Below are 19,364 nucleotides of genomic sequence, written 5' to 3' on the forward strand. Positions count from 1 at the left end.
ATAAAGATGTGTTAAGTTGAAAAAGATTGTGGATCCCACGAGTAAAGAGATTTTGAGTTTAGTAATTTGAAAGTTAGGTGTTTGAATGTTAAATTCAGTTTAAAATTAGACTGAACTCAGTTAAATTTTACAACCAAATACAGCCGTATGAAATAGAAATGAATATACATATAAAATCAGCCGTATAATATTTATTATTAATTTAATATTATGCAAGTTATTTATATGGATATCAATATGAAAATTTTTATAAACAATACTTTCATCCCACTTTGATGAGATGAATTGCCGATCAATCTTTAAATTTATTTTTAAAAGAATAAAAGATGATCTAAAAAAGTGCCAATTCTACGTAATGAGATTATGAAAGTGAGATGACAGTGTGATTTATAATGTTACTCAATTAATAAATATTGTAGTACTTATTGTATATGTCAATCTTTTTATCACCTAGAGACTATGATATCTCATTCTAAGGACAGATGGTGTGTGAGATCTTACATTACTTGGAAATGGAAAATTCTTACTTTTTATAATATTTTAATAGGGGGCTAACTCCTATGGGTTGGCCCAAGTGGTAAATGCCTTGGTGTATGTCGTATGTTCCCTCCAAGGTCCAAAGTTTGAATCCTCAAACAATCTCTAGGAGCCATTGGACTAGAAAATTTTTTCCTTAAATTACCCAAGTTGCATTTACGAAAAACTCATTCCGAGAGTCTGTGTATCCCGAAGATTAGTCGAGACAATATTCTTGAACACCCGGTACCCATAAAAAATAATATTTTAATAAATATTCAATTGTTTCATTGACTAATTATTTTAGAATATAAGTCATATGATTTGGACGATATTCTATTTTGCATTAAATAGACACTCAAAATTTAAGCTAGAAAGATTAAAAACTTAAGCTTGAGGTTTGGATAATGAGTTTTGATAAGATGAGTTGAAATAAAAGTTGAAAATTAAATAAAGTATCGCTAGAATATTATTTTTAATATTATTATTTTTTTATATTAGAAAAAATTGAAATGATTATTATATTTTGTGTGAAAATTTAAAAATTTTGTTTAGATAAGATGAGATAAAATATTTTTATATCCAAATCTCGCCTAAAACATTAACAACTTTAAGTCCAATTTGAATTGTGAAAGTGTTTCATTTCATTTCATCATTACAATTTACTCAATTTTCTACACAAAATATAATAAATAATTTAATTTTTTCAAAAATTAAAATAATAATAATATAAAAAATAATATTTTAATAATATTTTATTTAACTTTTAATTTTAATATCAATCCTTCTCACCTCAATTTATTATCCAAAACGCACGTAAGAGGAAAGAAACATATATACCATTCAAAGGGCGCATTAATTAATTACTTGGCGTCCAAAAACTTAAGAACGCAGTTACTGAAACAGAAACGGAACAAACAAAGGAAAAGTAATAAATGATGACCCTACAAAATGACAGAATCATGGTATGGTAGGAAAGAGTGTCGACACTCTCATGCTAAATTGGCTACCTCGAGACACGAAAGACAAATGAAAGTTATAATATTGAAATAAAATGAGTTGAGAAGAGTTTTAAAAATAAACGTGTCCGTGTCAATCTTTATCAATAAAGTCTTAAAGCCTATCGTTGTTTAAGACTTTGAGAAAAATCATTTTTCATCCTAAATTCTTTTTATCGTCAATCACACTTGTGCATCTTAAATAATTATCTATTTAAAAGATAAGTGCATAAATACTACATTTTCATGATTCTCAATTATATCAGTTATAAAAGTGAGATGACAATATGATTTGCAACATTACTCAATTAATAAATATTATAGTATTTATTGTATATGTCAGTCTTTATGTCACTTAGAGACTGCGATACCCTATTTTGATAAGTGATAAGGGTGGGTGATGTATGAGATCATACATTACTTAGAAATGAGAAACTCTTATTTTTTATAATATTTTAATGGGGCTAGCTCCTATGAGTTAGCTCAAGTGGTAAATGCCTTGGTGTTTGTGGTATGCTCCCTCCAAGGTTTAAAGTTTGAATCCTCTTGGGTCTAAACAATTTCTAAGGGCCATCAGACTAGGGAATTTTCCCTTGAATTACCAAAGTTGCATTTGCAGAAAACTCATTTCGAGAGCATGTGTACTCCCAAAATTAGTTGAGATGCTATTCTTGGACACTCGGTGTCCATAACAAAATTATGTTTTAATAATGATTCAATTATATCATTGACTAATTATTTTAGAATATAATTATGTGATTTAGATATTCCATTCTGCGTTAAATAAACACTCAAATTTAAGTTGAAAACAGTATTTTATCAACGGCACTGGAGCACAATAGGAAAGGAGGTTAATGATGCTGTTTGTATGTGCTTAACTCAAATGGCTTGGCGAATGATGTAAATGATACTCATACTGCTCTTATTCCTAAGAAGAAATCTCTTGTCAAAGTTTCTGATTTTAGACCAATTTCTCTTTTTAATGTCATTTATAAATTGATTTCCAAGATGTTAGCTAATAGAATGAAGAAAGTGTTGCCTAGTATCATATCCCCCACTTAGTCAACATTTATAACATGCAGACTAATATCAGATAATATCATTTATTCCAGCTATGCATACCATGAACTGTAAGCTTTTAGGGAATTTTGGGTATATGGCCTTGAAACTTGATATGAGCAAGGCATATAATCGAATTGAATGGAGTTTTCTTAGAGCTATGATGAGAAAGCTGGGTTGTGAGGAAAGATGGATTGAGGTTGTTATGATGTGTGTAGAATCTGCTTCCTATGATATCCTGATAAATGGTGTTCCATAATGTCCTTTTAAGTCAACAAGGGGGATTAGGCAAGGTGATCCTCTGCCACTTTATCTTTTTCTCATATGTGCAGAACCTTTGAGCTCTTTACTTAGGAAGGTTGAACAAGAAGGGCTCATCACTGGTGTTCTTATTGCTAGAGGTAAAATTCACATTAATCATTTACTCTTTGCAGATGATAGCTTACTATTTTGTAAAGCCAACTCTATTGAATGAAGCAGGTTGATAAGTATTCTTAGTGTTTATGAAAAGGCCTATGGGCAGAGGTCGAATATGGAGAAGACTTCAATTTAGTTCAACAAGAACACTACTTGAGAGGTTCAAGACATTATATTGAGCATGGCTGGTATTGGATCAATAATGCCTTATGAAAAATGCCTTGAATTGCCTGCTATGGTGGGAAGAGTAAGGCTGAGGCTAAGCAGTGAACGTAAAAACTCTCTCCCAAGCAGGCAAGAAAATATTTCTTAAAGGAGTTGAGCAAGCTCTCCTCACTTACAACATGAGTGTTTTCATACTTCCGAGTAGCTTTTTCAGGAGCATCAATAGAGTTATGCAGAATTATTGGTGGGGACAACAAGAAAATGAAAAGAAGATACACTGGGTTGCATGAAACACTATGGGTAAAGCCAAATCAATAAGAGGAATGAGGTTTAGAGATTTGGAGAGCTTTAACCTTGCAATGCTTGCTAAACAAGATTGGAGCTTAATTCGGAACCCTCATTCTTTATCATCACAAGTCTTAAAGGCCAAGTATTTACAGGAGGAATCTTTCTTTCATGCAAGGTTGGGCAGTAGACCTTCATTTATTTGGAGAAGCATTGTTGCAGCAAGGCATTTAATTGAAGCAAGTACTATATGGAGAATAGGTACAGGAAATCAAGCATGCATATGGAAAGATAAATGGATCCCCAAGCTAACACCCTAAAAATTCCAAAGCTCTATTCAGATCCTCGAGAGTAGTGCCAAGGTTGAAGAACTTATTGATCATGATGCTAGCACATGGAGAAGAGATTTGATTGACAACATTTTTTCAAAGGAGGAAGTTGATTTGATTGTGCAAATTCCTATTAGCCTTGGTCACAGTTTTGATAAGCTTATATGGAAAGGCTCCTCTAATGGTCAATTCACTGTCAAGAGAGCTTATCACTTGCACAAGGAAATACAATTGGCTTCAAAGGTCCAGACTTATTGCAGTTATGGTAACCAGAGAGTATGGCAACTGATATGGAATTTGAAAGTCCCACTGGCAGATAAAGTTTTCATGTGGAGAGCTTGTCTTGAAGCTCTTCCTACTCAAGCTAATCCATTAAAGAAGAAAGTGGTGGTGTGGCGCCCTCGACCCCCACGTGTTATTTTTGTGGAGTTCGTGATACCGGGATGATGACCACACGGATCACGCACCCCAACGACCAGTGCTCAAAGTCTGTACAACATATAATAAATGTACAACATAAGATTCGCAACGGAGAGAATAAAAGGGTTTTTCTTTATAAGTACCAGAATTGTACAAAAAATAATAAAATAACTTTACAAGAATTTTACAGTCTTCCGACAGATAATTTAAAGAAAATAAATAATATAATGGAAACAAGTCCCAAAACGCTGAACAACATATCAGCGACTTAAGCTTCTAGCAGAGTCAGTCCTTCAGGTTCATACTCGGGCTCTGCGTTAAACTCTACGGCACCATAAAATGGAACCGTAGGGTAAAACACCACAATGAGATTATGACATCTCAGCAAGTAATTAACCAAAATAACATCCAATAGATTTAAAACACATTTATATAAACACGCGTTCCCATACGGACAGAATAACAACCCACATTCATTTTTTTCCAAAAATACCATTTTTATACTTACACCAAAAATCCCATTTTTGGTCCTAATCATATTTATTATGAAATTACGCATGCACCACGGTCTCCCCTACGGACCGTCCGCACACCCTAGCTCTTTTCGTCACATCACGGGTAACGTCCGTGTATGAGACTTCGTAACGAGTGATTCCCAGTTCCTTGCCCAGCGCGTACATGGCTAAGCATCCCCTAACCTCGCCAGCCAAAAGGTCACGGAATCGGTACGAGAGCGTTACCGTCTCGTCCGTTCCCGTCGTCGCCCTGCGACAACTCAGGGGATATCACGTCAGTCTGTTACACTCCCGAGTGACCAGAGGAGCTCCACCGAGATAATACCCCATCTCGACTTGGGGTCGTGTTACACACGCACCCACATATTCAATAATCAATGCAACAGACCACGTAACATCACATCACATTTTAATCAAACCATAAATATACAGTTCAATCATTTAATAGGAATATATAATTCATTTATAAAATTAATCATTTATTTACAATTTCACTATTTCCACAATACATGTCATACCCCATCCTCCACACCGGCCCAAGGCCCAATTCCAAAAATTTCAACAGTTACAACCAAACGCTTTAACGGCCTATGGCCCAATTCCAACAGATCATTACAATCAACAGTTACAACAAAATGACAGTTTACAAAATATAATTACAACAACTTTATTATTAAAAATTGAGAAATTACATACACACAAAGATGGGTATTTCTGAAAGATCACTCGAAAGGGCGTTGCTCAAGGTGGCGGCTCAACGGCGGCACACGGCAATTACCAAAAATTTCACCAAAAACCCGTTTGAAATTACACAATTATAGAAGAAAACAGAGCTCGACAAAGCTACACAAGCTCACGGTTTCACCAAAAAAATTCACAGAACAATACACAAATCAACAAGAATAGAAGATGGCTAAGACAAGAGAGGAAGATGATGAACTCGAAAGATTTTAATCGAACAACCCGTGGCCTATTTATAGGCCAAGTATAGCGGTGGGAGGAGCCGCGTGTTACACGGGCGGAAGAAGAACAAAAACGGCAGCAAACCGTGCGTGGCAGTGCGGGTTGACAGCAGACGGAAGAATGGACACGGAGAAACCATGGAAGCTCGAGATGGAAGGTGGTGGTGGCCGTGTGAAGCCATGGCTTGACAGCAAGGCTTCGGAGCCTCCATCGAACGACATGGAGAGGAAGAGGCAAGGTGGAGGTGGCGGCTTGCGGCTGAATTGCAGAACAAAGGCTCGGATGGCGTCGGCAGCAGCTGCGTGGAGGAAGGAAGAAGAAGAAGACTGTAGAAGAAACTAGAAGAAAGGAAGAAGAAGGAGCACGGCGCAAGGGAGAAAGAGATGAAGCCCTAGTGGTTATCCTCCAAAACGAAGCCGTATTGATAAATGGGAGCTGGGTTCTCACGGGCCGCAAGGGCTGGGCCCTGCTGGGCTGGGCTTCGGCTCAATCACACACACACACATAAGGCTGAGTTGGGCTTCGGGCTTCACACAACACTAAGCCCAAAAACAAACACTCACACACAGCCCACAATAAATAATCACTACAATAAAATTACACAAAAAAAATACTAACACATATATAAAATAAATAATAATAAGGAAATTAAAAACCCAACATACCAAAATAATTAACAATAAAATAATACACTTAAAAATAACATAAATAAAATAACACAATAACATAATTAAATAAATAATTAGAAACCTATAAAAATAGGGATCTCACAGGTGGAGCATTCAAAATGTCATATATGTACTGAGGAAGCAGAAACAATAGCTCATGCACTCTGGGATTGTGTTGCAGCAAGAGATATTTGGAAAGCTGAATTTACTCATCCCAACATTGTGGTGAAGTTATCACAGGACACTTTACAGAGTTTAAAAGTTTTACAAAACAAGCAATCCAGCAACATTGTTTCAGCAAGTAGCACAGTACATAGATGAGATCCTCCTATGAATGCTTATAAACTTAATTGAGATGTTGCAGTTGACAGGCTCAATGCAAGATTGGTATAGGCATTATTGCTTGAGATTGGGAATGCAAGGTAATAGCTACACTGAGGATGAACAAGAAGTTTTTCCGAGACCCTCTAGTAGCTGAATCCTTTGGGGCTCTACAAGTTATAGTTTTTGGACTGGAGTTGGGTCTGAGAGATGTGATACTAGAGGGTAATTCTCTTCAAGTAGTAAGGGCTATTACAAATATAGAGGAATCTTGAACTAGTGCTGTGATGATTATGAATGAAACTAATGAGAAACTGAGGAGCTATCACAGGTGGAAAGTACACCAAATGAAGCCAAGGAGAAATTGAGGAACTATCACAGGTGGAAAGTAGACCATGTTTTTTTTGAGTCGGAGAGGTGGGTTGAACTCAAGAACTTCCATTTTGGAGGTTTGAGTATTATGACATCACAAGTGGAAAGTAGATTAAGTGTTAAGGATGTAATTATTAATATGGAGAAATGTCCTTCGTTTATTCCTTGCTTTACAAGAAATAGAAATGATCAATAAAATTACTTTCCCTTAAAAGGAAAAAAAAATATTAACAACTTTTAAGAGGAAAGAAACATATCATTCAAAAGGGGGCATTAATTACTTGGCGTCCAAAAACTTAAAAACGCAATTACTGAAACAAAAAGGGGAACAAACAAAGGAAAAGTAAACCCTGAATAGTTAATACAAGATGACTCTACAAGGGGAGAGAATCATGGTATAATAGAGGAAAGAGTGTCGACACTCTCATGCTCATTCTCGTCCAAAAAGTCGCAAGCCCAAACCCTGAACTTCCCTTGCCGCCCCTCTCTTTCTTCAAAATATGTCGACACTCAGAGTCAATTGCCCCAAAAGCCTACCTCTCTCTCTCTCCCTTATAACCCCATCGATATTCCACACGGAACTCTATGCCGGATCGCATATGGTACGGTGGTTTCAGCAACGATTATTCTCCACCAATCCTAGGACAGAATTCGTCTCCCAAATCTTCTTTTGTTCCGTTTTTAAATTCCCAGAATTCATCCTATATAAGAGTGTTTTTCTCCAATACCCTGTCCCAAATTTCTAGCCTCTTCCCATGTTATTCATTGAGGTTCGTTCTTCGAGAATCCTTTTTATTTTTTTTGTTGTGTGTGTGTTTTTTTTTCCTTTTTGATCAATGACGATTGTTGTTTTTCAGGATCTCTGGGCGTTGCTTTGCCTTGAAGGTCTCGGAACAAAAGCGCGGACTTTCTCAGGTACTTTCATGATTGAGCTCGATTGGGCCAAATTGATCGAATTTAGCTTAAGCGGCCTGTAAACTTTGTCGTTAAACTGTTTAGAATTCAGCTCTTGTTACTTGTTATTCATGTACATCCCTGAAGATTTCCCATTTGTCCCGGCGGCCAAGTTCTATTTTTTTTTTTTTTACGTTTTCCCGTCAACCAAACAGTTCTTATCCATAATTAGCTGGAATTGGTTCTCTTTCTAAAATCTGGGCAATCTTTTGTTTTCTTGGACCGATAAAAGATTCAATCTTCCAGACAATATTGGAACCCATGGCCAATACGAGTTGTGGAGGAACCGAGTTAGAGACCTGCCGAGACGAAACAGAGGCGCTTGTCCTGAAATTCATCGCCATCGCGTCGATCCTCATGGCCGGAGTCGTAGGAATTGCGATCCCACTCGTCGGAAAGAACAGCCGCTTTCTCCGCACCGACAGCAACCTTTTCGTCACCGCCAAGTCCTTCGCCGCCGGCGTCATTCTTGCCACAGGGTTCGTCCACATGCTTTCGGGCGGATCAAAGGCCCTTTCCGACCCGTGCCTGCCCGAGTATCCGTGGTCCAAGTTCCCGTTCGCTGGCTTCTTTGCCATGACAGCCTCGCTCCTCACCCTCCTTGTTGACTTCGTGGGAACCCAGTATTACGAGCGGAAACAGGGACTGGCCCGGGGACTGAGGAGATAGTCCGGGTCGGTTCCGCCGACGCGGGGCTGGAGTCGGGTATTTCGCCGGCGGGGGAGGTCAAGGAGTATAATGGGAAAGTATTTGGGGAAGAGGAAGGCGGTGGGATGCACATTGTTGGGATGCATGCGCACGCGGCACACCACAGACATAGTCACCCCCATGGCCAGGATGCTTGCGACGGGCACCGGAGGGATAGCTCTCACGGACACGGCCATTCTCACGGGTTTGAAGATGCTGATGGGGAAGAAGATGGTGGCGTTCGCCACGTTGTCGTTTCCCAGGTGATTTTCCTCTCTGTCCTGGCTTGATTTTTGTTTGGGTGATAATTAATGTTCTTAATGATGCCTTTGTTTAACATCTTCTGACCTTTTCTCTGCAGATTTTAGAACTTGGGATCGTTTCACATTCGGTTATTATCGGACTCTCGCTGGGAGTATCCCAGAGCCCCTGCACAATCAGACCCTTGATTGCAGCATTATCCTTCCATCAGTTCTTCGAAGGATTTGCGCTTGGAGGCTGCATCTCCCAAGCCCAGTTCAACAATCTATCAGTAACACTGATGGCTGGCTTCTTTGCCATAACAACTCCGGCCGGTATCGGCATCGGGATCGCCATCGCTTCAGTCTACAACGCGAACAGTGCAGGTGCCCTGGTTACTGAAGGCATTTTGGATTCCATGTCTGCTGGAATTTTGGTATATATGGCTTTAGTGGATCTGATTGCTGCTGATTTTCTGAGTAAGAGGATGAGCTGCAACTTTAGATTGCAAGTAGTGTCTTATTTTATGCTCTTCCTTGGGGCTGGATTGATGTCTTTTCTGGCAATCTGGGCCTAAATTGTGAATGCAACCGTTCAAGCTTCCAGCTTTTTTTTTTCGTTCTTTTTTTGCCTTGTTGCATTAGAATGTCTTTGGGGCTATGGCATAAAAGAAGTCTTTCTTGTTGGTCCCTTTAGAGGGAGAGGGAAGGTGGAAAACAAAAGAATGAAATTTATGTCTGGGAAATAAAGGATGCAGCATTTCTTACTCAAATGTCCAACATGCAGAGTTGTTAAGTGCATGTTTGGCAAGGAGTGCAGTTCATCTACAGTAGAGGAGTCTATGTTTGGCAAGACTGAAATTCATCTACAGTAGAGGAGTTCTTCATTTACTGTATGTGTTTTGTTTTATTAATTGAGAAAATCTATTTGTAAGTCTTATTTTTTACACATCTGGAAGCAAAACTCTTATGACATAGCTCATGATCTAATTCAATGGGTTGTATTTCTCTTTAAGATCAGATGTTGTTCAAGGACAAATTATTTTGCTTGTAAAGTGGAAGAATTAAATGTATATTAATGTGTCAAGAAACAACCAAAGAGAAATTTAATGACAAATTATAAGGAAAAAAGAAAGAAAGAAAGAAAGAGAAGTGTTAACAGCAATCATCTCCATATGGTATTCATATCTTTATCATAAAATTCGTGTCATTACTAAAGTTATTTCTATAAATATAGAAGGATATGAATTTTGCATGTTTATATTTTAAAATTAATTATTTATTATAAAATTAATCATCTTAACGTGTTAATTTACATAATGAGGACTAAGGCTCTGTTTGGGAGTTGAATAATCTAATTTTAAGGTGAATCTAACATTCAAACACTCAATTCTTAAATCACTAAACTCATCTCAACTCAAAATCTTTTTACACGTGAGACCTACAATCTTTTTCAACTCAATACCTCTTTATATGCGAGATCTATAATTTTTTTTAATTTTTTATAAATATATCTAAATTAATCTTAACACCAAATACATCTAAACTTATTTTAGGTATGTTCTATAAAATTTGTTTCACCATTTCAATTCACTATTATTCATAAAAAAATTTAACTCAATTCAATTCAACATTGAAACCTAAATTATTCAACTTACAAATTAGTACGAAAGTATTTTAATTTCCAAAAATAAATTTTCTTAAGGTAAAATACAAGTCTTTCTTGCACGGGACACGGGGAAGAAGAGAATTGAAAGAGACCAAACAAGGTACGAGGAGCAACGCTCCGACAGACAGAGAGAACTCAGACATTCCGATCGGAGCCCGAGAAATGTGTGTAACGAAGCTCAGAGACTCCGAAGTCTGATCCCATTCGTAACACGAAAATTCACGATAAATGCCACTCTTCTCTCACACTAACCGCTCTTCCTCTTCTCTCCCAACCTCCGGCTCCTACTCTTCCAAACTTCTCAAGCCCCTAAAACCCAGTTCTGCCCCTCCCACCTCTCGCTTCCCACTCCCCATTCTCGTCTTTTCACTCCTCTGCTTCCTCTTTGGCCTCTCCGCCACCATCTTCGCCGTCTACTCTCTCCGCCGTCCCATACCCGTGCCTAGCTTCCGATGCGGCCGATCCGAAGACACCTTTCGGGCATTCTACTCCAGCTCTCGCAAGCTCGGAGATCATGGTGCCTTGGTGGAGCGGCCTAAGCATCTTGGGTTCGTTGGAATTCAGACCGTTTTCGGCTCCGTTGATCGCCGGGCTGCTCTTCGGAGCACTTGGTTTCCCTCTGATCCCGATGGGCTTTTTAGGTATCTGACCTTGTTAATTTCATCAGCTCAATCGATGGTTTTTTTGTTGCTGTTTTGGAATGTAGTTTATGATGGTTTGTCTTGGTGGTAACTGTCTTTAAATCAATGATGGGATTTGCATATGATAATTGCTCGTCAATTTGAATCTTCGACTGGGTTGCAGTTAAGTAAATTGCATGAGTAGCGGTGACGTTTGGGAATGTTCAGTTGTACCTCACTATTTCTGTTCTGAGAACATAGTGGAGTAGATGTTATTAACTAAAGATTCAAAATTTCAATCTTAGACTTAGCTGCTGAATACCTGCAACCCAACTGAGAATCCTATACGTCTTGATCATCATGATACATTTACTTATTTGGCTAAGGTATGGGGAGTATTTTGTGGAAATTCATTTGTGTCGGACCAAGATCATGGCAAATCTTAAACGTGGTGCTCTTTTAGTGAGATATAGGGAAATCCAACATCGTATGAGAGCCTTCTTTCTAGTTTTTGAGTTGGCAGCTTCACTGCGCCTTTTTGAAATAAGCGCCAAGCTCATCATTTATGATATGGGCAGAGCTATTATCCATCTCCAGTTGGACACTCTACTCTCTCTTTGCCTAATTTACTTTCCATTACAAGAATGTACCCAAGCAAGTCTGAAAAAATTTTAAGACTCGAGTAGCCTCATCATTTTAAATTTTATATCGTACTTGGTGTTTGTAATTGGTAGACTTTGGTTTTCAACAAAGCATGTTTCTAATAGGTAAACCTTTTTCCACGTTGAGTGATGCTAGTTTCTCGTTTGCAAGATATATGCTGTCAGAGTTCTGGCAGTGCATTTCAGGCATTAATTAACAACTTATTATGGAGGCATGTTCAGAAAAAATAATTTGTGTCTATGGAGGGACATTAAATTTATGATATGGTGTCAATGGAAATGCTTCCTCGACACTTGCTTATTGGGCACAGGATGTTTGCCTTTTTCTATTGTACCTCACTATAACTCTTCTATTTTCTTTCCTTGTTTTACTCATCACAAATTTTAGTCACTTTTCTTTCCATCTCTTGTAGGTTGGAACAAGCCACTGGTTTAGCTTTTAGGTTTGTAATTGGCCGATCCAAAAATTTTAAAAAGATGGTAGAGCTTCATGAAGAGGTGGAGAAGTACAAGGATTTCATGTTTATTGATCTTGAGGAAGAATATTTAAAGCTTCCATACAAATCGTAAGAGCTCTCTATTTGTACTAATTTTTTATGTTGATAACTGGATGTTCTTGGCACCTTATGTTTTATTTCCTTTGCCCCTGCTTTGTAGGTTGGCATTTTTCAAAGCAGCCTTTGAACTTTTTGACGCTGATTATTACGTCAAAGCTGATGATGACATTTATTTACGTCCTGGTACATTGAAGTGCATATAGATGCTTTAATAATAGTCCTGTGGATTGCTGTATAATGGTGTTCCCATAATTTGTCAGATCGACTAGCAACTCTTCTAGCAAAGGACCGAACCCATTCACTGACTTACATTGGATGTATGAAGAAAGGACCAGTGATCACTGACCCTAAAATGAAATGGTATGTGGTTTACCAAAGTATTATCAACCGTTCTTTTGCTTTGTGAGTGGTTATTTACTTTTTGTCAAATATGTGCCTTTCAAAGTTTCCCCCTTTTTTGGAGGATTGATGAACCCAAAACTTTCAGGTATGAGAAATCGGGACATCTGATTGGATCTGAATACTTTTTGCATGCTTATGGTCCTATATATGTCCTTTCTGCAGAGGTGGTAGCTTCACTAACAACTGCCAGAAATAATAGGTTCATAAACTTTGTCTCTGTATTTCTCTTTATGTTATTTCTTTTGGCCAGTCATTAGATTATGGTTTTACATTTATATTTTCCTTTAAATACATTGTCTTGAAAATCAATTAACTGCTTGCCTTTGCAGTTTTTTTTTTCACCCACAAATCCTATTGCATCTAGTAATTGCTGGCCTTGCTTGTCATGCATCTGTACAAACTTCTTGGTCCCTCAAAACAGATTTTTTGCTTCTTTGAAAGAAATACAGGGATAAAAGATGGCTCAAATTGACGATCTTGATATACAAATCAATTTTAGTTCAAACCTAAGTAAACCTTTCAAATCCAAAAGCTGGATCATTATGCCACATTTGAGAAAAGTTTGCGTTGATGCCCAACATTGTGTTGACTGATATTTATACGCTTTGGTCTAAGTGGTTATAAATATTTGAAATGTAATTAACTCTTCTATGTATTTGGTTTGAATTCTTTTGTGATTTCTGATTCTCTAGATTTACTATATTTTACAATCTTCTGTGAGCTACATGGGTTCTTACATTTTTGACTTGGCAAGATGAGAAAGTAAACCTTCTAAAGGAAAAAAAAGGGGAGAGACTCGTTCTTTCATCTAATTCAAGAATTTTGCTGGTTTGTGTTATCACATGCTGTCACCTTAAGCAAGCCTCATATGCATCTCATTGAGTTCTCTTACCTCAGAAGCATTATTCCTCTCATGCTGAGCAGCCTTTCCTTTCTCTGTTTCCTTTATTGGTTTTACAGACTTTTTTATTGCAAGTGTCTAAGCTTGCTATTGCCTTTAGGGGATGGTTTCTTTCGCCTACTTCCCTCTTCATGAAATTACTTATAAAAAAGGGTTTGAACCTGTAAATTACCAACATGTATACTAAATAAATTAATAGAAGCCATATACCAATGGCATCATTCATCCTATCACGATCAAATATTTTTTTCTCTATTTCTTGGGAAAATTTATTTGTTTGCGTTATTAATGCCACAGAAATGTCATATAGAAAATCCTTTTAAACTGTAATGTTTCCTATGGCTATATTTCTGCTCACTGGATTTAATTTCTAGCCTTCAGTTTGAGGATGTTTAGCAATGAAGATGTCACAATTGGGTCATGGATGCTTGCTATGAACGTGCATCATGAAGATAACCGGGCAATATGTGACCCTCGATGCACACCTACATCTATTGCCGTGTGGGACATCCCAAAATGTTCAGGTAATCCCCTTTTTTTTTCCAAGTACACTGGATTGTATACAAGAGAAAACACCTAGTTGGGGGCAGAAATAGATACAAGGAACATTAAGCCCATCTAGGAAAATGAACCTAACAAAGCCCTAGCCCAAGCCCAAAGACGCGCCTGCCCCAAACCACCACCAGTGCACCAATGCCTATCCCACCAAACCAGGTTTTGCCCATACACCAAGCCGCTGTAAATTCCCCAACACACTCCTCAGTACTTGTAAATTCTGAACGGGCCTACTAAAAATATACAATTGGTTCTGTCTTCCCTCTGGTCCTCCCTCGTCTTGAACTACCTCCCCTAGCATCATAGTTGATTGCCCAAGCAAGACACTTTAATTCTCTGGTCTTCTTAGATCTTGATTTTGCGCCAATTACTTGACCCGCCTCTATTGCAGTGAGTAGTGCTGTGAATTGGTCCTCAAATCCTTCGTGGGTAATCCCTACACACTGTTGTATCTCATTTACCTTGTTCAAGACCCATTCCGATGATGAATCAGCTATATTGTTAATCGGTGGGAGAGATATCAGGGGGACAACATCTTCTGCAGACTCCACTCCAAACAGTAGGCCAGGCCCTATAAATCCCTCCTCGCAAGCCACCAATGACAGCCCCATCCCTTCCTCCACGCCAGTTCCTAAAACTCTCATCTCCTCCACAGCACCATTGATGATGTCACCACCTTGGCCAAAGCTATGTGTCGACCCACAAGATGCTTGAAGAGGGACCAAGGAACTGGTTCCCTCCAACATGGATGGTGGAACCATGGTCACCATTTGAAGTTTGGGGTTAGCGGAAACTCCCCAAAAACTCGGCAATACCTTAGGTCCGTCGTGGGTGGTGTCGATTCGACGAAGATAGCATTGACTGTGCCACTTGTCGGCAAACTTTTCCAAGTCACCCTTGGTGAGGGGCAGTCCGTTTCGGCCGTCTCCACGCCAATACCCAGTGTAGAACCCACTTTGAATGAAGATGACCCGCTTCTCCTTTTGACTCACCACACTCGCCTGGGTCCAAATATTGAAATTGGGCTAAACCCAACTTTCTTGTTTCCTTTATCCAATTTTATAGCATTTGGCCCATCACTTAACACGCCAAGCCCGCCCTTATTGGGCCTTACAGTACCATTACCACCTATTAGCATACCTAGCCCTTCCAAGTTTTGCTGATAACATAGCAACCGCTGCCTTCAACTAAGCAAGCTGGTTTTGCATCTCTTTTAATGTACAGTGCATGCCATTGGGAAGACCCAAACCATCCAAGTTGGACCCCTTCTGACTTGGAATATGTCCATGTGCAATATGTAGAGTCTGCAGACCCTTTTCACTGCTTTCTTTTTTGCCCCTATTAGCAAACTGAGTCACCAAAGCAGGGCTCGTATTTAGAGCGTCTGCATATGATCGCCTCACCACTGTGGTTGTGCTCGGGTCTTTTTGTTTCAGGCCCATATTGTTGTTCTCATGAGCAGATAAATTCTTTTGGCTTTTCCCCAATGACCCATCTCCGTGATTGCGAGAAAAAAGATCAGTGAATCTGCGCAACTTGACAACAAATTTCTCCCAACCCAGGCCTTCATAATTCTATTTTTTTAAAGCCTTGTGCCATTGGTTCTTTTCTATAAGTACCATGAGATAAATTTATGACATGATATGAAAGAATGTTATTTCTTAGATTTTAAGTGAAGGCATTTTCTTGTCAAGCGAGATGTAATTGTTCTGAGCTGTTCTTTTTTAACGTCCATGCTATGTAGTGACACTCTGGCCTTGACCGTGGAAAGAACTGATAGTGTACTGTAATTATACAGATAAGGAAGTTCGTTAATATTTTTATCTGCCTTGAAAGAGGAGTTGTTAATCTGAGTTTCATTTCCTCTTAAATACTTCCTTCCTCAGAATTTCTCTCATTCTGAATTTAGTTGTCGAACCGTGTAATAATCCTTGAGGGTTTTGACCTCAGCTAGTGCAGAAAATGCAATTGTTTAACATAATGTGGTTGTTAACACTTTTGCATAGATGATATTTACTTTTTCTTGTTTTACCACGATGAGCGATTGCCTATGTATTGTCGTGAACTCAGTGAATACCGTACTGAAATCAAGAGGTGCTTTTCTGTAGCATGCTCTATAATATGAAAACTATTGAAACTTGTCAGGTTTATGCAACCCAGCTAGACGGCTGAAGGAGCTTCACAAGATGAGTATGTGCTCCAAAAGTCCAACCTTGCCTCCTGATGACAGGTAGTACCCCTCCCCTCCCCAACCACACACACACACACCACCCCCCCCCGCGGGTCTTGCCCTGAATTACACTCAACATACATGCTGAAAACAGAGGAAGATCAGCTCGTATAACTGGGATTTCTTCTTTCCTGGGAGGATTAAAAAGACATGAACGCTACTATATGGTGAATATAGAGTGATAGTTTAAACTAGTGTGAAAGGTTTTATGGTATAAGTGATTATCGAAACTGTCGTTACCTGTCGGCTGGTTTCATCGGGGAGTAAGAAGTTAAAACCTTTGCTAAATACTGTAATTTCTGTGGAGCAATCGTGATCTGGGAAAGATTGGCTTTTTGTTCTGTATGTTAGTTCTGTTGGATAAGTATAAACTATTTTTGTCTGTACATAGCCATAGAAGAGTAGAATTAAGAGTGTTAAAAGGGGACAAATAGGAGTCTCAACATCACTAAGAAACGGGGCCCCATTTCCATTAAAGACATTGTCATTTAGCTCAAATGACATGGTTCTCCAGCTTGAAAAACCAAAATCGTGATGATCTTGAAAATCACTGGCATTGTGGTTGACACACGTTTTATTGCATTCAGCTATATATGTATTTGACAGTATCTATTTTATCACCACAAATCTGATCTAGCAATAGCAACTTCTAACTTGCATGCATTAAGGAGTGACTCACAGGTCTCATACGTAGCACTATTCTTCTTCATATATGTTATCTAGAAATAATTTTTCTTAGCCTGGTGACTATGGAAATCTTCTCGTGTGTGGTTCCAAAGCAAGGAGCCATATATATGTGATCTACTTATTTATTCAATCAGGTGTGTAATGGGGGATCGACTGTATATTTTGTCTTTCGTCTTATTCTAATGATTTCGAAAAATTTTAAATGTCATTTTCAAGAGAATCAAGGGAAATCTCATTCTACGGTGACTAATATGATTTGCATCTTTTAAAGAATAAGGGTATGTTAAAGAAAACCCCCCCCAAAAAAAAAAAAAAAATCTAGATCTCTAATAATTATTCGGTTCTTAAATATTTTTTTGCAATTAAATGAGAGAGAAACACAGCATGAAAGCTTCATATATATATATATATATATATATATATATATATATATTTATATTTCCGAGTTTCATATTTTTCATAAACATTATTATATATTGAGAAATATTTAGTTACAAAGTAAATTTATAAACTGATGTGATTTGATGTAGTACTTTAGATTATAAAGTTACTTTTATTGTAAGTTATATCTAACATATCACATGAAGTAATGTCAATTTGTAAATTTACTCTTTGAGACTTTTTTCATGCGAAATCTTTTTTTTATAAGTACCTTTTTGTGAATCTAGCACTTCTCTTATATATTATGGACTTATATCATGGTAAGAGTGACAATATATAACATGACCCGGACTTATATTATGATAGGAGTGAAAATATGTAACACGACCCGTATATGTAACACAATTTGTGAACCTAACACGAACACGATACAAAATTAACAAATTTGCATTTGATATAAATGATTGAGTCATTATATCATGGTTGATCCATTTAGACATGATTAATAAACGATTAATAAATAGTTAACCCGCTTAACACGAAATATACCCATAATAACCCGTTGAAACTTTATTTCAAATCACAATTTTATTATTGCTGGGTTGTAATATTAGAATTTTTTAATATACTTATGTTTTTATTTTGGAATTGTAATTTAGGACTCATACTCATTTTTTATTGCGGGATTTGTAATATTAATTTTATTATAGTTTAAAATTTAAAAGATAATGATAATTTTTGTTTATAAGTAGTCTTATTATTATTTTAGATATTTTGGTTACTAATAAATATAGATTTTCACTTTTATGTAAAATTATGTTAATAAGATCAAATAGGTTATGCGTACATTTACATGAAATGATTTGAGTTAGTATTTAAATATCTAACCCATTTAGCTTAATGAGTTGAGTTCAGGTTGACGTATATAGTTAAATGCTCCTGACTTGACATGACACGATCATGACCTACACACAAACACGACTGTTCTTCACTATTATTCACAAATAATTTGTGAATAAATAATTCATTACTATTATAAATTATTTTACTACTATTTATAAACGATTTAAGATACTATTTGCGTCCAAACGAAACTAATTGCACCAATATTTGGAATTGGTAATTAATTTGAATATTAGTTTTTGGCAAATCATGCCAAACCTACTTTTTAAGCATTAATGAATAATCTTCGCCATACAAACTTACAAAGACGACATGATCTAGATTCTTATTGGATTGCTGATATTTATTTAATTTTTGTTAAACAAAATCTTTTTGCGAAATTTTTTCCTCTAACCATTGATTAAGTGAGGGACAAAATAATGATAATACACATAGTATATAATAATAATAAAAAAATACTCATCATTCCTACACCAAACATCACATATGATTTTTTTTTCTCTTAATAAATATGTAATGTAGGAATGATGAGTAGAAGAACTCATTAGTATAAATAAAACCAATAAAAAAAGTGTGGTGTGCGGTGGGTTAGATGATAAGTAGCAAAATTCATAATAAAATTGATAATTTATCATCGCTAATCACTATCGTACAGAAAAGTTGTTAATTTTAATTCTACCTTATTTTTAATTCTATTAATAACATGGAAATGGAATTATTTAAATATATTAATTATAATAAATTAAATATAAGTGTTCCAAACTTTTAAATTAATTAATTATAGTTTTCTTATGGAGAGCATGTCTTGAAGCATTTCCTACATATTTGAACCTCTTTAAGAAGAATGTAGTAGAAAATCCAAATTGTCCCATTTGTTTAGAGTAGGAAA

The 19,364-nt window shown here is 37.1% G+C and overlaps 2 protein-coding genes across 4 annotated transcripts; both read left to right on the forward strand.

Moving 5' to 3' along the window:
* The first annotated feature begins 7,514 nt into the window (after positions 1-7,514).
* Positions 7,515-9,848, forward strand: LOC121243343 (zinc transporter 4, chloroplastic-like). The gene is given in 5 exon segments (XM_041141454.1): positions 7,515-7,798; positions 7,886-7,943; positions 8,215-8,624; positions 8,627-8,932; positions 9,031-9,848. Coding segments are annotated over 5 exon segments (1,245 nt in total). The 5' UTR covers positions 7,515-7,783; the 3' UTR covers positions 9,487-9,848.
* Positions 9,849-10,633: 785 nt separating this feature from the next.
* On the forward strand, positions 10,634-16,849 carry LOC121243344 (probable beta-1,3-galactosyltransferase 12). Of its 3 annotated transcripts, none has more exons than XM_041141455.1 (8): positions 10,635-11,218; positions 12,273-12,425; positions 12,517-12,599; positions 12,677-12,776; positions 12,904-13,017; positions 14,101-14,243; positions 16,420-16,517; positions 16,558-16,849. In XM_041141455.1, exons 1-7 carry the CDS (start codon positions 10,806-10,808, stop codon positions 16,506-16,508), a joined length of 1,095 nt encoding a protein of 364 aa, XP_040997389.1. In that variant the 5' UTR covers positions 10,635-10,805; the 3' UTR covers positions 16,509-16,517; positions 16,558-16,849. The 3 variants fall into 3 exon arrangements, with proteins under 3 accessions (XP_040997391.1, XP_040997389.1, XP_040997390.1); XM_041141456.1 differs by having other exon boundaries at positions 16,420-16,514; positions 16,555-16,849; XM_041141457.1 differs by lacking the exons at positions 16,420-16,517; positions 16,558-16,849 and having other exon boundaries at positions 10,634-11,218; positions 14,094-14,132.
* Positions 16,850-19,364: the final 2,515 nt, after the last annotated feature.

Source organism: Juglans microcarpa x Juglans regia, chromosome 8D, assembly GCF_004785595.1.
Source record: "Juglans microcarpa x Juglans regia isolate MS1-56 chromosome 8D, Jm3101_v1.0, whole genome shotgun sequence".
In the NCBI taxonomy this organism is placed as follows: Eukaryota; Viridiplantae; Streptophyta; class Magnoliopsida; order Fagales; family Juglandaceae; genus Juglans; species Juglans microcarpa x Juglans regia.

Bases quoted from the DNA above. Each gene is read 5' to 3' on its own strand.
- LOC121243344 (XM_041141455.1), top strand. From the start codon at position 10,806: ATGCCACTCTTCTCTCACACTAACCGCTCTTCCTCTTCTCTCCCAACC. The intron at 12,426-12,516 runs GTAAGAGCTCTC...CCTGCTTTGTAG, and splicing joins TTAAAGCTTCCATACAAATC to GTTGGCATTTTTCAAAGCAG. The intron at 13,018-14,100 runs GTTCATAAACTT...TCTAGCCTTCAG, and splicing joins ACAACTGCCAGAAATAATAG to TTTGAGGATGTTTAGCAATG.